General features: G+C 36.6%; 2 protein-coding genes across 11 annotated transcripts in view; one reads left to right on the top strand and one right to left on the bottom strand.

Moving 5' to 3' along the window:
- Positions 1-374: 374 nt before the first annotated feature.
- On the top strand, positions 375-12,350 carry LOC115454027. The gene is made up of 9 exons (XM_037438222.1): positions 375-409; positions 771-837; positions 1,992-2,102; positions 2,689-2,902; positions 3,365-3,435; positions 3,681-3,797; positions 4,531-4,593; positions 9,860-10,025; positions 12,202-12,350. Exons 1-9 carry the CDS (start codon positions 390-392, stop codon positions 12,324-12,326), a joined length of 954 nt encoding a protein of 317 aa, XP_037294119.1. The 5' UTR covers positions 375-389; the 3' UTR covers positions 12,327-12,350.
- A 1,040-nt stretch (positions 12,351-13,390) lies between these two features.
- Positions 13,391-19,009, bottom strand: part of LOC115454165 (calpain-B) — a 61,562-nt gene continuing 55,943 nt past the window's right edge. For 6 of the 10 annotated variants that reach the window (XM_037438203.1, XM_037438208.1, XM_037438214.1 and 3 more), the window contains 5 exons: positions 18,236-18,460; positions 17,081-17,208; positions 16,120-16,241; positions 15,742-15,815; positions 13,391-14,661 (listed from right to left, as the gene is read on the bottom strand). In XM_037438203.1, the coding sequence (XP_037294100.1) occupies positions 14,579-14,661; positions 15,742-15,815; positions 16,120-16,241; positions 17,081-17,208; positions 18,236-18,460 (632 nt within the window). In that variant the 3' untranslated portion in view covers positions 13,391-14,578. Of the gene's footprint in view, positions 14,662-15,281; positions 15,362-15,741; positions 15,816-16,119; positions 16,242-17,080; positions 17,209-18,235; positions 18,461-19,009 lie in introns of all 10 variants that reach the window. The other 4 variants (XM_037438219.1, XM_037438197.1, XM_037438196.1 and 1 more) reach the window with 3 other exon arrangements.

Here is a 19,009-nt window from a genome sequence, read left to right as displayed (position 1 = left end):
TAAAATAAATACCAACTTGTTTTAGTCAAGAAATATCCTGAATGTGAGTTTACTGTACATTTCAGTCAACATTATAAAATCCAACTGATTCCCACCAAAGCAGTTTACTTTTTGTTGACGCTTCACGAAGTTTTGATTTGGGTTTTAATATTATGAAATTTTATTTAGCAAAGTATAGAAACTACTGAACTCTAATATTCGCACAAGATATAAACATTAGTGTACTGTTCAACGAAAATTTTATTACACCTTTTGGTGTTTTTAACACCGCTAGATACTTGATGCTACCCACAAAGTTAATGATAATGATAAGCTTTGTTTACCAAATTTTAAAAGTTATGCCGATGGTAATCGAAATCAAACGATATATTGATAACTCTCGCCAGGATATGGCATTTTCGTACATAACGTAAGCGTTAACGATTGTCGAAATGCATCTTGATTACGATCCTTGAACTATTGTAATTCTGTAGAGAAACTCCTTGCAAAAAACATAACCTTTCTTCCTGGCCCCTGGAGCCGATTGCGTAAAACAATGTGATTTGGTTCTGTTGTTTCAAACATATTTTTAATGATTAGTCATAATTTATTAGTAATTGTCACTTTCGGAATTCTACACAAGGCTATGAATAATTTGAAATGTGCAGCCTGAAATATATTTTTTTTGCTTGATTTCTTAACAAGAATAACAAGCCAAATAAATTTATTAAACTAATATTTATTTTATAAGGATTAAACTTTAAGACATGTGTAATAATTAATACCCTCAGAGAGAAAATGGTGAAAAATTCAAAGAAAACTGGGAGCAAGAAAAAAGGGCCTCCATCTTATGCAAACGTAAGTTCGTACTATTTGGACTAAATATTTTCATCCACTTATTTATATGCCTTCCTCACATAAAAACATAATGTTATAAATTTCTATACAATTAGTCAGACCCATTCTTCACTTTTATGTCCTAAAAATTTAACATTATTATAAATGTAAAAAGTGGCGATAGGCTAGTTGGGTGTGGAACGGACTGCCAAGACAAATGTCCGCAGGTTCAAAGCCTAAGGGTACACACCTCTGTCAAATCATGTGTGTATTCTTTGTTAATTTATCGTTCGCTTTAACGGTGAAGGAAAACATCGTGAGGAAACCTGCACATCTGAGAAGTTCTATATAGGAATTTCGAAGGTGTGTGAAGTCTACCAATCCGCACTAGGCCAGCGTGGTTGACAAAGGCCTAATCTCTCTCAGTAGTAGAGGAGGCCCATGATCAGCAGTGGGCAAGTATATAATACAGGGCTGATATTATTATTTATTATAAATGTAAAAGAGGATGATTGGTCTAATGAATGTTAAAAACACAGAAACCTCTTGATACGGATGAGGAATGGCACACAGATACACAAAGTTCTAAATTTGAACTTAGATTAGTTGTTATACTGGGAGAGTTTATAGTGGGACTACTCTGGAGAAAGGAGGCATGCCAGGGACAAAGGCTAGTACTGCCATGCTAAATGCAAAAGCGGTATGTCAGGGAAACCTTATTTCGAGATAATCAGTTTTGTAAATATAGTTTAGTTTTTTATAGAGAGAGGAACTCTTTTAGGGTCTTTTTTTAAACAAGTTCTAAATAAGATACAGTTGTTTAGGTAAGTTCATTGGATGGGTATATCTTTAAGCTATCTGACAACATAAAAATCAAAATTTTGATTTTTTTGAGATACCGCTTTAGAGCTTACATAGAGCAAAGCAGAGTAGTAATGTTGACCTTTAAGCTATTATAATACCTGTCATGTGGTACCTGTCAATGCTAGGTGCAAGACTTCTGACTGACTGACTATAGTGAGGGATTTGGCCTTAGTCCATATCAGCTGACAAACTTTAATTATCTGTGATATTTTTAGAAGTTCTCATGTACCATTCTCAGTATGCAGGTTTCCTCATAAAGTTTTTGTTCCCTGACTGTGACTTGTAACTTATTAAGGACATTCTATTTACAGGTCCTCCATTTCACACATTCAGATATAATGGTGGAATTGCAATCTAAGTATCCTGGTTTACATGACCTCAGCAAGAAAACTAAACACCAATTACTAGACAATATATCCAAGGTAATTCTGTAATTACATGTGAATAAAGAAAAAAAATATAAGTAAAATTAATTTCTTTACTTGGTGGTAAAAGGTCTGTGGTAAGGTGGTAAGATGTCTTATATTTTGTAGCTTTTGAGCATGGGTGTTGCTGGGTAAGACACATTCAACACCGATGGAAACTTGAGAATGGGATACTGAAATCTCTGGCTTAGTGACTGTAGGGGCCTGAAGGAAAGTTGGGAGGGCATATGTTTTTAGGTGCATGGGCGTGCATTCCATGTGAAGACCAAGTGCACAAGAATTGCCTTGGGGTGGAGGTGTAAGGGAATAATTGAACCAAGCACTTTCCTCAAAGCTATCCATCATAGTGTGCGTGTGCGTTCGTGTCTTGCTGTGCACGCATACTGTAAGCAATTAGGTTAAAAAGAAGGAGGGGGGCTTTGTGGATGAAATGATCTGGCAGTATAGGTGCCACTACAATGTATATATTTTGTGCAAACAATATTGTTTTGCTGTTGAAGAAATTGTAGTCTGATTCAAAATTATAATACTTACATGACCATATAGCACTTTCCTACAGTAAAAAAACAATGATAATTTCCAGACAATAGTAGAACGGCTCAAGAAGATAATGGAAACGAACTATGAGGCGTCGGAGAAGTGTTTCCTGCTGTCGCGTCACTACCGGCGCGTGCACCCGCACTTCGGAGACTTCCAGTTTGTGCTGGACGCACTGCATCGTATCCAGGACGCGGCTGGGAGCCCCCGGGAACAGCTCGCCGAGCAGGATATTAGTGCAGTTAATATTAAGGCGTCAGGTATAGCTAGACCAAAAAAGAAATTGTTGGATTTGACTTCTAATTTTCGATATTATTGCTTTTGTTTGTTGATTGTTTTCTAACCGAATTTCGCCCACTTTCAACATAGATCAACCAAGTACACGGGAGATATTATAGGGCACAAGTGTGTGCGCAATATTAAATTGCACAAGTGTGTGCACTATACACCGGTGCACTCTCTATTCCTTCACTCTCACAGACCGGTGAGATGGCAATCCGACATGACTGGAGAGAGACTAGATGCTGAGCCAACGACTTTACGTGTTTTATGTAAAATATTCGCCATCTGTCTCTCCATTGCAACCATTTAGTGACTGTACTTCACGAATATTTAGTATTTTTTTTTCCATCTTATATTCAGCATCGTTGTCACCTAATTACAATTATTTCCTCTGAAAATCATGCTTCTATTATTTATTCTAAATGTATTTTTTTTTACAGTGATAGACAACATCCCATTTGATAAGGTGAAACAAGCGTGCAATAAATATTGTGACAGGATTGCAAATAAAGTGAGTACAATATTTTTTTTCCTGCACGGCATAGTGACCCCTTTGCATCTGATGGTAAGTGGAGTGGGGTTCAATTGAATGTCAACTGACGAGAGATGATCATCCCTCGGCAGTCGACATAATTATCACGGCCTAGTGGAACCAATATACTTATACACAACATGTATTGATTTGTCAGTTTCTACATGTTTGTAGTAAAAGATTATTATTTATTTATTTAAGAATTGTTCATGGGCTTTTTACAGGTGACAGAACACATAGGCAATTTAAACATGGACGTACAAGAGGGTGATACGGAAGAAGAGATCGTCAGAAAGAAAGTGCGCGGAGAGTTGAAAAAATTAGGACCATTTGTGCCCACTGTGAGTTATTGTTCTTTGTCCAGCAAAAGACTTTTATAAAAGTATTCATCATCGGCCACAGGATGTTAACAGTTGAACAAAGGGCTCCCTCAGAGTTCCAAATTGACTTGGATGCTGACTGATTAGGATGTTTGGCCAAAACAACAAAAGTTTAGACAAATCAATTTTGCTGGTGGTAGGTCATATGTGAGAGTCCGTCTGGGAAGGTACCGCAATGTCTATTTCTGCTGCCAAGCAGCAGTATTTGTTGTGTTCCGGTTTGAAGGACATTGTAGCCATTGTAACTACTGGACATAATAAGACCTAACACCTCATGTCTCAGGATGGCGAGCACAGTGGAATACCAAACAATATGTTGTAATTCAAGGTATTGGATGGTGTTTCTACTGTTTATGGGCGGTCGTATCGCTTACCATCGGGCGAATGGCAAGCTTGTCTTGTCAATCAAAACAAAAAAAAAATTCGCTCTTGATCGCGTCGCAAACAAGACTGACTCGCAGTGGCTGCGCGGGCTACTATTATACCAGGCTGCATGTACCATTGTGTAACATTCTCACAAGATCCGGAAGGGTTAGGAACTTTCTAGTAAAATTTATGTCCGTTGTCGAGTTTCCACGACATTCTGCATGCATCGAGATCTTTTGAGAACGTTCCATCACCGAAACTTCTAAATTCGGGAAGGCGCTATTATCGTGAGTGCCAATAGGTGTAACAACTATTATTTATATTTCAGATAATAAGACAAGTTGTTATGAAAAATTTCATTCCGGAGCAGTCGAAGTCACATCCGATCCACGTAAGTTTGATCTGATCTGGTGTGAAGAAAAAATATAGGGTATTTGTAAACTATATGCGAGATTGTTCAATTTAGAATTTTTATAAACCATAAGCTTTCATCTGCCTTTATCCCTGACAAATCAAAGACGTGCTTCTAGTACAGCGTTTATTATCTGACTGACCTACCGACAATACAATACTTAAATGTAACACCTCCACCCTTAAATTAAACATAATCTACTTTAATGGTATACAAAGATAGTTTACCAATTTATTAAAATGCTTACATCAATAACATTATTCTGTTCCCATATACTTAAACTAATTTTATGTATTACAAACGGTCTACGTACTTATTAAGTTAACAATATTAAGTTACACAATACAATATTTTATACCTAGCATTAATGGTTAATCTAATGGCTCTATGCCATATCTTTGAACTGGTTTTCGGTTTCGTAATGGGTATCTTCGTTCCGACACTGATACCTCATTATGTATTTGTATATCAGGTGCCTGGGGGACCGGTACTGGCGTTGCGTCGTCTCTTAATATCTGTGCCTGTTCTGTACATTCTGCACTTTTGTTACCGGAATCGAATTCGGCCGTGGCCTTTGGCGAACCCAGTAACTGACTAGTCTTATTTTGGTTGTCGTTACCCTTAGTGGGTAAAAGGGGAAAAATAAGCGAACTACAAGATTGCTTATAAGCATTATCCGTTTTATCTAGTAACTCGTATCTCTGCTTTAACTGATCAACATGCCGATGTACCTCTGTTCCCAGGCTAGATCTCACTGAGTAGTCTGAATTGCCTAGTTCCCTAATGACCTGTCCTGCAACCCACTTATCTGGCCCCCGATAATCTCTAAACCAAACTTTCTCCCCAGTTGCAAACTGACGGTGTGCCCCACCCGCTGCTTCCTCACTCCGCGCTTGCCGTTTTTGTACCAGTGCCATTCGGTCCGGTTTCAACGCATCTAACCTCATCCGTAAATTTCGACCCTGTAGTATTTTGGCTGGGCTTTCCCCGGTTGTATAATGCTCTGTGTTTCTATATGTTAAGAGAAATCTACATAATGCCACGTCTACATTTAAATTTTGTTTCAACGCTTTTTTTATTACGCGTTTACATATTTTCACCGCATTTTCCGCGGCCCCGTTCGACGCTGGGTGATAAGGAGCACTAAAAATTTGTTCAACCCCGTTTTTCTTCAAAAATGTTTTAAACTCTTCGCTACTAAAAGAAGTGCCATTATCGCTTACTAACTGTCTAGGGATACCGAATCTAGACCAAATATCCCGTAATACTACTATGACTGCTTGTGACGTTGTACTTTTCATATTAATAGCTTCAATCCATTTAGAACAAGAATCAACTACGACTAAATAAGTTAACCCTGCTATTGGTCCTAAGAAATCAATGTGTAACCTAGACCAGGGTCGGCTAGGCCATGGCCAGGAGTGTGGCGTTTGCTGAGGCGGTGCGTCGGCTACCGCGGCACATATTGTGCACGATCGGCATTCCGTTTCTATAGCTTCGTCAATGCCCGGCCACCAAACGTAACTTCTGGCTAAAGCCTTCGTTTTTACTACTCCCATGTGTGAATCGTGTAATTCTTTGAGGACCCTATTTCGACATGCAAAGGGTATTACTAATCTGTGTCCCCACAGTATACATCCCAGTTCAACATATAATTCATTTTTGCGATTAAAGTACGGTTTAAATTCTTTAATGTCTACATTATTAGGCCACCCGTCCTGGATAAAGCTCATAATTCGGCTTAACACTGGATCGGATAAGGTTTCTTTTTTTATAAGTTTATAGTCCAACAGCAGGGCTTCTGTTGCAAAATGTAAATATGTCTGCTCAGGCAATTCGTCCTCATTTACAGCTTCCTCTTTATGAGTTTTTATTAAGCGTGAGAGGACATCAGCAGTGTTTTGGTCGGTTTTCACGTATTCAATATTGAAATCATATGCTGATAACTTGATTGCCCATCTTTGTAACCTACTAGCCGCTGTACAGGGGATACTAGTATTGGGACTAAAAATGCTAACTAAAGGTTTATGGTCTGTGCGAAGTGTAAATTTACGGCCGTATAGATATTGGTTAAATTTATCAACTGCAAAAATAATGGCTAATGCCTCTTTATGAATTTGGCTATAATGTTTCTCAGCCGGTGTGAGTACCCTTGACGCATACGCGACGACCTGTTCGTGGTTGTCACGAGTGCGCTGGGCCAACACTGCTCCCAAACCATGCGCGCTGGCATCGCAAGTCAGTATCGTTTCTAGGGACATATCGTAATGTGCAAGTACATCCGTGCTACACAGCAATTTTTTTATTTGTTTAAATGCTACGTTATGTTTACTACCCCATTTGAATTGTTGCCCCTTTTTAAGTAAATCATAAAGAGGACTCAAGAACGTGCTCATATTTTTGACAAACTTGCCATAATAGTTGACCATACCCAGAAATGATTTAAGTTCTGTAACATTATTAGGATGAGGCATTGAAATTATTGGTTTAATTATTTCGCTATTTACTTTCACCCCGTCCCATCCGATTATAAATCCTAGATATTGTATTTCATTAGATAAAAAATCACATTTACTTCTTTTTATTTTAAGGCCATTAACCCCCAAGATTTCGAACACCTTATCTATGGTACGTAAATGACTTTCTAAGTCTTTACTTTTTATTAAAATATCGTCATAAAAGATGAGTACATCAGGTTCATTCTTAAAAAGATTAATCATGATTCTTTGAAAAATACCAGGGCTGGAAGACAGACCATACACTAATCGTTTATATTTAAATAACCCGCGATGCGTATTTATGACTGTGTAATCTCTAGAGCGTTCATCAAGTTCCAACTGATTATAGGCTTGAGATAAATCTAACTTTGTGAACCACATATTACCACTAAGGTCGCTAAGTAGGTCATCTATCCTTGGAACAGGGTATCTGTCGATCATTAAAACCGGATTTAGAGTTACCTTATAGTCCGCACAAAGTCTAATGCCGCCATCTGATTTACGTGCAATGACGAGTGGGGACGCCCAATCTGACCGTTCAACCGGCTCGATGACGCCCGCGCGAAGCATAGCATCCAGCTCCGCGTCAACGCGTGTGCGCATTGCGTAAGGCACGGGACGAGCTCGGCTGAACACTGGCTGCGCCCCCGGACGCACGCATAACTGTACCGGCCCCCCCGAGTACCGACCTAGGGTGCCGTCAAACAGCGACTTATGCCTGGAAATTATATTATTTATTATATTAATTTTATTACATCTCTCTTTTGATATGGAATATATATTAAATTTAGGTATGGCTATCTCAAGTTCGGCTAACCACTGACGGCCCAGTAAATTTGTAGTGCCATGCTTAAAAACATACAAATCTAATTTTTTAACATTTTGATACTGAACTTCCGTCTCAATATAACCTAGGGGTTTTATAATGGAGCCGTCATAAAAACTTAGGTTAATATTAGATGACTTCAACATAATATCGTTAAAATATTGATTGTACACATATTTACTAATACACGATAATGGGGCTCCCGTATCTATTTCCATACTCAGCGGAATATTGTTTACTAAGACTGAAATACGCACCGGCTTATACTTTGTTATCGACATTTGATACATCGGTTCCTCGATGCCCCTGACTTTCTTCGTCCTCCGAATTACTATGACGCACCGCGGAGGTGCGGCTCCTCCGTCGACGCACCCGGCTCCTGCACCCAATACGTGTCCACTGGTTTTCCGGCGTCCGCAGCCGCTTCGCGCCAGCGCCAGCTGCGCCCTCCGCGCCTGTCCTGCACCGGTTGCCCTCCGCGTGCAGGCACGTAGCGATTACGCTCCCCGATGTTTCTCGCCGTATTTGTTACCCATTTTTTTCGTTCCGAAGCACCTCCTGACTTTTTAGGACACATTCTACGCAGGTGGCCCGTCTCCTGACAAAAACTACACTGGAATTCCTTATATCTGCAATCTACTTTCCGATGTCTTGAATCGCCACAGGCCATACATGAACGTATTTGTAATTTGTTCATACCCTCAACTTTTACCCCGTTCGTTATATCGGTATTAAAATGTTCTACCGCTCCTGCATCTTTTTCTGCCGCCTCGAGGGTAGTTGCCAATGTAACTGCCTTGGAATAATTCAAATTATCTTCTGCAAATAATCGTTGCCTTATAAATTCGCTTTTTAGTCCACATACAAACTGGTCGCGCAAATTATCTTCCAAAGCTTGTTGAAAATTGCAAAATCTTGTCAACTTTTTCAATCCGGCCACGTAATCCGCGATAGATTCGCTAGTTAATTGCCTTCTTTGACGGAACCTGTACCTCTCTGCCATTTCGGAAGGTTTTGGTTGTAAATGATTCTGTAGAAGACTTACAGCTTGTTCAAATTTAAGTAATGATGGTTTTAATGGACTCGCTAAACTCGACAACAGTTCGTATGTTTCTTCGCCCATCAACGATATAAGTGTCGGTAGTTTTAATTCTTCCACAACTTTATTCGCCTTAAAATACATTTCTACACGCTCAACATACGCCACCCAGTTCCCAGATTTCACTTCGAACTCCTTAATCTTGCCGATAGACATCGTAAGGTAATATTATTTTATTAAATTAACGATACACACTTTTCCGAACTATCCTCGTCGCCACTGACAAATCAAAGACGTGCTTCTAGTACAGCGTTTATTATCTGACTGACCTACCGACAATACAATACTTAAATGTAACAATCCCACTGTAATGAGTAGGCGAAACAAGCAGTTAAATCTGGATGCTTTGATTTGGATTTGGCATATATTTTTTATATTAATAAAATACTTAATATGAGAAAAAATTTCATACAGACTGGTTATATTGTGATAGAATCCGGGGTTATTGCCATATCGGACATTAAGTCTAGACTTTAGGCTGGTACTAAACAAAATACTCTTAAAAAGTGTTATTGGGCAGTGGTCCAAACTGGATTTCAAATGAACAGAACACCGAGCGAAAGCTAGTCTAAATTCTTATTTCTTATGACATTCTAAACGCTTATGTTTGTAGAATGTTTAGATGTTTGTTAGAAGTAAACGCAGTAACCAGTGCATGGATTTTTTTGAAATTTGGCTCACAGATAGATCATGTCTTGGATTAATATATAGGTTACTTTTTAACCCAGTAATCTGCTGCTGTAGTTAATTTTTTTTAAATTGATGCTACCGGCGTCTTACAGATGGCGCTAAACATAGCTATAGATTCTACTATATTTTTAGTTGTACGGCGAGCCGTTCCTGCCGCCGAAGGAGGCGATGGACTCGTTCCTGCGGCCCTACAGACCGATCAAGGTGAACCGCTCGCGGCGCATGTACAACCTGCTCATGTTCTGCGTCGCGCCGGAGAACTATGCCGGACTCATGGCCATGGACGGCACTATCATCAGTGAGTGACCCTAAAGATAGTGTTGAGTGTGCAGTACACAAAAGGAAAGGGCTTTGTTAGCAGATAAGAAAGCGTATTTATTTGCGTACATTTAACAAATAATACGGAGGTGCTAAGGGCGAACGGGTGCCGCGTGTTGGCGAAATGGCGGCCCGCTTCAAACTAAAAACTAAAACAGCCTGCGTGACTCGCGGCCCACGCGCCGCGCGGGAGTCCCGCCCCGCGCCTCCTGCACCCCCCCTTACAAACTATTATTGAAATGGGAGTTAGGTATTAATATAGTATGATTGTATCTTATTCGTGTCGCTAAAAGATGGGTTAGAAATTAGAATAGGGGCCGTTCAAGTATTACAAAAATCTTCAAAAATTGCGTTACGTAATACTTGAAGGGCCCCTTATCAACAAGTTATATTCCGGTAGCCATTGTTATAGGTCATTAGGGGACCGGACAAATTTTCAGAAGGTGTTTTAAATTGATCATTGTGGATATAAATAGCCAAGAAAAATAGTATTTTGCACAAATAAAGCTTAAAAAGTACATAAAACCATGCCTAAATGTTAAATAGCTATAATTCCCGCGCAAACGCTACATTATGTCATTTCGTCTCGTGTGACGTCATACGTGGATAAAGCAACTTGACAAGTCTTGTCATTTGAACAGTGATTCAATAATGCCAGATTAGGGTTATTTACCCTAGATTTAGGGTAAAACTGAATCAGCAGGGTATTTTTTTTTATGGTAATTTTTGGGGTAATTCTACGAGTTAAGGTATTAAAGCTATTGTTTCACGGTATTGTAATAAATATTGAGCCTAGAAAAAGATGTTTCCTACAAAAATTGAAGGCCATGAAACAATTATAATTTTTATTCAATACAATTTTCGTGTACAGCTAGTTGTTCCTAATAAAATGAGATAATTAAATTAATAATTATTGAAGTGGAAGTGAAGAAAGAAGTGGCGTCTGCATAGATAAGGATATAGAAAAAAAAGTACCGAATTATTTATGATTAGTTTAAGGGTAAAATTTTAAATTCCAAATAATCCTGGGGTAAAGAGAAATTATGATCTGGCAACACTGCATAGACCGTGTCAATCTCAGGCAATCTGTGTAACAACCAGAATTCTATATAAATAAATATTCTATTCCATATCATGTGGCAGCTAAAACATAAATAAATACATCTCATAACCATAACCTCCCTGGGTGTACAAATGATTTAATTAATTGAAATATTCATCGATTTATTTTAAAGCATTAAAATAACACAACGCGGTATGACATCCAGATGACGTCTGTTTGTTTACATTTTACCCACGTGTGACGTCATGCGCCGTGATTGGTGTCTCATTTGCCGTAAAGAATAGACTAAAAATATTATAATTATTGTATTTTATTTATTGATTTAAAAATACAAATCACAACTCTTTTACGAAAACAAATATGAGATAATATTTTTAATATTACAAACTTTACTTTAAACTGAATTTCAGATTTTTTGGTAATACCTGTCCGGTCCCCTTTTCTGTAATGTTTTATTAGTCTTAGCAAGTAGGTTTATTGGTAGTTTTCTTTTTAATGTTCTTTTTTTATAATGGGTTGTCATGTTTCTGTCACTAAATAAATAAACTAATATGAGATTAATTTGGTACTAAAGATATTTTAATTTCCATGAAGACGCGCCCCACAACTAGAGCGGGGTTGTTGCGGGTAAGTGGACTGATACAAGCCTCAGCTTTGACGATATCTATCGTAGATCGTGAGCAGCTTGAGTGCACACGCACTCCATAAGCCATTAGGGAAAATTGTGGCGCGCGTCTTCGTGGATGAAATAATCCATACCGCGTAAAATGTAGTCAGGGTAAACTGATTTGTGTAAATTATGAAGCTTTCAGGACTTGTGATGAATCGTATATGTATTAACTTGCCACTAAACGGGCAAGTTCTTGCGCAAAACATTGCTGCGAGAATTTCTTAGTAAACTTTCGTTTGTTTTGAAAGTTTACTAACAAAGGAAGTTTTGAAGCTGATTGAAGTTATTTTACTGTACAAGAGACATTTAAGTTTCTGTATAATGTTAAGAATATTCAATTTCACATTATGTCAAGACAAATGTCTACGGTGTCTATTGCCGGTAAGCCGCGATTTTGACCTTGTTTGTTATTTTTGTCAACAGATAGCGCTAAACTAGTAATTCGGCCGTACGACATGCCGTTCTACATCCCACCTACGAGTTCCAGCGAGCCCGCGCCTGAGGAATACCCTCAAGAACCAATGGATGACGAAATGGAAGAGTTGTAGTCTGATAATAAATTATTTGTCGTATTTTGCCTTTTGATTTGCTTTTCGTCGTTCGGCGGTTAGAACCGCGAATGTGTAAATATTGTTTTTTTTTCTTTTCAAGTCGAAATTTTCCGTGTAAATACGCGATTATGTGATCAAAAATATACCCAACATTGTTAAAATACCCTAAAGTTTTAGGTAACACGAATATAACTAGATCCCTTCCGTTACTGCATTACAGCGTATGTGCATTATTAAAAAATATGTAAGCAGTTATATATTTATACCATTGGCTATTTAGTGTCAATTCATACGAGCGCAGAGTTGCAGTACATGGAAGCGTCACAGTCTGCAAGTTGCACGAATTTGCGCACATTCACATGTGGATATTTGTTGCTAGTTTATTGTACTTGAAAATTGTACAAAATAGTTTCTAAGATCTTCAGTGCCGGATTTCGACTGACGAGTGGTAATGCGTTAGTTCGCGTAGTAGCCGCTTGGGTTTATACGGAAGCGCGAACCTATCGGCTTTGGTCGCGCTGGAACGCGGAAAATCCGACGCACACACAACTTTTTTGTATTTCAGAAGAAATGTGCATTTGATATATATAGATTTTGGCTCCGATGCGTTTCGCCTCTGCGCTCGTATGAATTGACCCTTAGCAAATAGTAAAGTGTATGTTACAATAAAATCAGGTTTGTTTCTGCTAAAAATTTTAATTGGTGCAATAAATTATAGAAAAGGTAGCCTTCCTTTAGCGCTATATTATATTTTATTTTTTTCCGTATTAATAGAAATTACACATTGAATTTTGTTTTGCATTTTTCATCAAACCTTTTTTTTTAAATAACATCTAAGTAATATAAAAGAAAAAAAGATTTTAAAGGAAATAAAACTTCGAACACATGTGTGTTCCCACACTGCTGTAGCGCTCTTGAAAACGCATCGCTCAGTTTTAGATGGGTATCATATCCGCATCATTTGTGTGGACCGCAGCGAGTGTTGATACTTCATTGGTTATTAGAAAACTAGTCATCAAGAAATCTCATAATTAAAGTAAGCAGGCAAATAAAAATAACGATTCAAATAAATATAGTCATTATATTTCAGATCTTTAAATGTAAAATAAAAATTGTCATAAATGTTTTCAAAAAATGCTTCGTCGATGCCACAGAGTGCAAACAATCATATACGAATATATATTATAACGTCAATATAGAAGCTTGTAGGAGCTAATCGCACAGGACTACAGAGTACAGATGTTCCCTCGGGATAAACTAAACGCATATTGGAATGAAGTATCGGTGGATATAACAAAATACTGGTATACTTATAACTAATAAATGTGTTAGCGGAAATATAGCCTGGAAGTACTGCTTTTTTTTAAAAATAGACACAAAAAATAGAACCACAGTTCTAAATGATTTACAATTTTCTTGTTTGTGAAAAAAAAACAGTAAAAAAAAGGTTCTGATACAGATTTCAAATTTATAAAAAAAATGGTGAGCTACTTCATAATCATACAATACAACAGTATGCCAGGCAAAAACAAATTGCAAAAATTACAATGAATATAGAAAAATATTTTTTTTTGTTTTTAGTAATGAGTGATTACCCGTATCGATTATTAAAAATACATCTCATCGTTAATTTCAATATATTTGTGACTTAGATTAGGCGAACTATAAGACACTTTATATTTTATAAACATTTTCATTTACAATGAATTGCAAGAAAAATGGTATCGATTTTTATCTCCGAACGGTCGTTAAGTATTCTTATTTGGTAAAAAAAAAACAGAAAGAAAATTTAGCGCTATACTTAATATAAAAAAAAAGTAAGTAATATATTTCTTTTTATAAAATTTTCGTTTAAATAATAACTTCTCAGTTTAAGTCACCAGTGATTACATTAAACAAAAAAAGCATTTTTCTTGCAAAACAGTGAACAGTAATATTTTTTTGAATAATTTAATAAGAGATTACAATATCCTTACATTAAACAGTACAATATGCGTAAGCCAGGGCCGAATGGACGAAAATCAATTGACACTTTTACCAACGTTTGGCCTTGTTTGGATCAAACGAACTATTGTTTCCTTTTTTTTTGGGTCACACTGACCGCTAATATTTGATCAAAAGTCAAATAGTTTTTTTTTTATTCTGGATGAAACTAATATCTGAGTTATTTTTTGGGTCAAACATCTCTAATATTTGATCAAAAGCAGTTATATGTTTTTTTTTCGGCCCTGTAAGGCATGTATTAACATCTACGAGTAGACTGTGCGATTCAGCCATTCTTCAAGGGAGAACGTGGCGTATTCCCCGCCCGACGATCTCGCTTTGAACGTATCTGAAAGTTTACGAAACATGTTACCCTTTGTCCAGTTATGGTGCGCGATGACATTTAGTAAGCAGTGTTAGTGCGGTGGTTTGGACTTTTACAAATAACTAATTGCTTTATTGTAGATGTGATTTTATTGTACTTGTAAATAGTCCAAATGTAATGTCCTAGTGTCATTATCTGCGAATAGTTTTGTTTCGATTTCAAATTTATTAGTTTTATTGGAATAAACGTAATAAAAATTGTTATCATTTTTATACTATCGCAAACAATTTGATCGATAAACTGCATGGGACTGGTGCTCGTGACAAAAAAATATGGCTACAATTATATTTAACAATATTTTTTGTTTTAAATATACGGAATTAACTAATTATTTCTTTATCATATTTTTTTCTAATACAAAAATAGAAAAAATCGTAGTAATGAAAAAAAAACACTTATTCAGACGAAATCGCCGAAAAAAAATCTAAGTCCTATATATTTAAAACAAAAAAAAAGATACTGTATCGAAAATCGAAAGAACCGTTTTTTTTCTATAAAAAAAACCTCTACGTATGCAGTCGTCCCTTACAGTTGCGTGTGACATGTGTATGCGGCACATACAGTGCTATACTCAGTGTATATACTTGTGTGTCCGCGCGGCGCCGGTCAGCTCACGAGTTCCACTGCAGGTCGCGCTCGAGATTCTCAAGCGGTTCGTTGTTTGCTGTTATATCGGGGTTTCGTTTTTTTATTTATATCACTATCTTTTAGGTAGATAGATAGAAAGGAAGGTAGAAGTAATATTTACAAGACACTTTTAAGAACATTGTAAAATAGTTGTTATATATTTGTTACAGCAAACTAGATGTTTCAACACACTTTCCATGCATAGTATATGTTATATTTTTGTCGACATTTGTAATTTTGTAAAATATATTGACAAAATAAAATAACCTAAACATTTACATGCATTAAAATGATAGAAAATTCAAACTTGAAGTTTTGAATATCTACTCGGAATAATCGAAAAAAAAAAATCTTTGTTGACAGAAAGAGAAGCATATAGAGAGACAGTTATAGCCTACACAATAAGTGAACACTCACCGATCATGGTCTTGAGCCGCACAGCGCACATTATGAAGTCATCAAACTGTATGTACCCGTCGGAGCCGCCGTATCTGGTTTGGAAATATAAATAATAATAATAACAAAATAGATTTGCGCATGTGTACATGTATTTATGCATGTGAATGGGAATACTTGTGCTAATGTAGTTTAAAGTTAACAAATGCGTTTATATAAATGATTCAACCAATTATTGTCCTGATACAAACAACAAATAAGTTATTGTCATAAAGTGGCCGAGTATTTGTTTAATTAGTAAAGTGTGTGGTGATGTGGTGTGGTGTGGTGTGGTGTGGTGTGGTGTGGTGTGGTGTGGTGTGTGGTGTGGTGTGGTGTGGTGTGTGGTGTGTGCGGTACCTGTGCGCGAGCACGTTGAGCACGTGCGCGTTGACGGTGTATCCGGCGGAGTGCAGCGCGTCGCGCAGCTGCTGCGCCGGCACCGCGCCGCGCCCCTCCACGTCGTACAGGCGGAACACCGCCTGCACACAACATACACATTGGAAATATAAAACAATTTTTTTTTTCAGTTAATAACCTGCCTAATAACAAAAAAAAATATATATTACGTTCTAATAAAATATTGTTCAAAGTATCAATCAGCCTAAAATGAGCAACACTCGAAAAAATATTCAACAATATTTTATTCTATACAAAATACATAATGAGAAAACTTGAATATTAAGGTTATAGCTTAAGGTCCATTTTTCATACATTTTGTTTCACCTTTAATCTGGGTAACTAAACAAGTATTGACAAGTAAAGAATTTAAATTCACGTCTAGTTAGTGATTAGTTCTCGCAGTTGAAAGAAAAACGTAAAAATAATTAATAATGCATGGATATTTCGGCCTTTAAAATTTCGTCGTATTAAATTTTAAAGGCCGAAATATCCATGCATGCATCACTAGCTAGACGTGAATTTAAATTCTTTACTTGTCAATACTTGTTTAGTTACCCAGATTAAAGGTGAAACAAAATGTATAAAAAATGGACCTTAAGCTATAACCTTAATCAGAGTTTTTTGACATTGCCTTACTAAATGAACTACACATTTCTTAAAAATATTTTTTTAGAATAAGTTACTAAAACTATAAGTTATTAAATAAAAAAGTATAAGTATCAAAAAATATATTATATATCAATATAAGTAGTTTTAACTTAACACACCCTAATACCAATAACTAATACTCTAAGAAAAATCGTCGCAGCGGCAACATCACATTTTCAATCAGAAATACACTCACGCATACGCCATATTTATACTAAGCTACAAAATCATAAAAAACAAGAAAAACAAAGAATTAATAATATTTCCTCACCCGCCAGTTGCGCAGGTCGATCCACAAGCTCTTGAACTCGTCGAAGCCGAGCCCGCCGGAGCCGTCCTTGTCCAGCATGGCGATCATGCTACGGCACACGTCTTTAGAAAAACCCTGTCCTTTGAGTTCTGTAATACATATGAACGATTATAGGAAAAATTTTAAATAAAAAATAAAACTGAAAAGAAAAAGGTATGCGATGCTGAACTCTATTGGTATAACATTTACACAATATGTTTTGCTTGTTTTTTTGTTAATAAAAATATTTTTTTTAGCAAAAAAATGTCATAATACTAGAAAGTAGAATTCAGCAACGTATTACGTAAAAATAACTATTTTATGGAAATGGAGGTGATCTTATCTAACGCGAATATGTAAAATAAATAAAAATAACATTAACTATTTAAAATGCCCATTTTCGCACTTCAACAGACGCCAATGTACATAATACATGCTTAAAATAAGCGAGGGTAATGTGAAAATTTTCAAAACAGATGTTTGAAAATTCCCACATTGTGTTTAGTGTTAGTTGCGACAAAAGCGAAAATCATAAGGAAAATAATGCTTTTTCTCGAAAAATACAAAAAAATAAAAAATAAAAGCATTATTTTACGAATAAGAAATAAGGCTGAAAAAAAAAACACGCAGTAACCTGTAAAACTTGCACATAATACAAATATTGTAACAACATTTAGATAAAAATAGACATTTTAAATAGTGCCTCCATTTCTATAAATGTGTAAACAATAAAAAAAAAAATGTAGACGCATGCATCGCCGGAACTCGGACCCTGTAAAACTTATTATTATTAATAATTGAAGATATAAAAAAATATTAAAATTCACTGTTTAACACACTCATCCACACTGTTCTAGCCGAAAAACTATATGTTTAAACATAATCTATAGCTTCTTCCATTGTTTCCTTACGAATTTAGTTATAAGTAATTGTTCGTGATAGTAACTCATATTCCCACTAAACTCAAAACTAAAGTGTTCGCAGTCCTTAGACTCAAAAAAAAAAGTATATATTTACACCCTCTTAAAACACTACAGGTATTTGATGACAAAACTATATTTTTATAATTTTTTTGCAAATATTTGACGACCTTCCACACCACTCTCACTCCATCACTGCAGGTTGGCCCACGGTTACCTTGCTGCGGCTGCGGTGGCGTGAGATGCACTTGCTCCTGGTTCTGCTGTTGCATCTGCTGCAGGTCGACGCCGAGCTCCTTGCATATGGGCGTGCAGAGCGCACACAGCAGCTGCTCGAGACAGCTCTGTTGCGGGGGGGGCGCGGCGCCGCCGTACCCCCCCGCCGGCACCCCGCCGCCCCCCCCGCCGCCGTCGTACGCGCCGCCTCGGCGCATGGCCAGCTCTGTTCCGGAGATTATACGACTTATAGCCTAGGCGTGTGTTTTTATGTGCATATTTACATTCATGTTTTTTTTTTAAATTTATATGTCTATTTACAAAACCTAATAGTAATTACGCAATATTATGCTGTAAGTCTTATAAATTATTAATATATTTAATATATAATATATAAAGTTGAATGTTCTTTATTAAATATTTTTTATTAAGTTCTATAGTAAATATAGTATGTATGGACAGCACAAATTATATTTTAATTAAGTACATGTATATTAATATAAAAAAATACATATACAAAACAAAAAACAACGAAATATATATTATTTCAACTCGGTATTGTTATCTTACAAAGGAAAGTAACGAAAAAGGAATAAAAAAATACCATACATAAATAAGAGCTGAAAGAAAAAATCTACATAAACTCTATAAAGTTAGTTGTACTTACATAGAGACATTGCTTCACACGGATAGCGAACGTAACGGACAAAGCAGTACTTTTAACATCACACATAAAGCATTATGTAATTGGTAAGGCTCAAAAATGGGCATTTAG

Source organism: Manduca sexta, chromosome 2 (assembly GCF_014839805.1).
Source record: "Manduca sexta isolate Smith_Timp_Sample1 chromosome 2, JHU_Msex_v1.0, whole genome shotgun sequence".
NCBI classification, from domain to species: domain Eukaryota; kingdom Metazoa; phylum Arthropoda; class Insecta; order Lepidoptera; family Sphingidae; genus Manduca; species Manduca sexta.
Note: the sequence above shows the minus strand (reverse complement) of the source record. Positions and strands in the feature narration are given on the sequence as shown.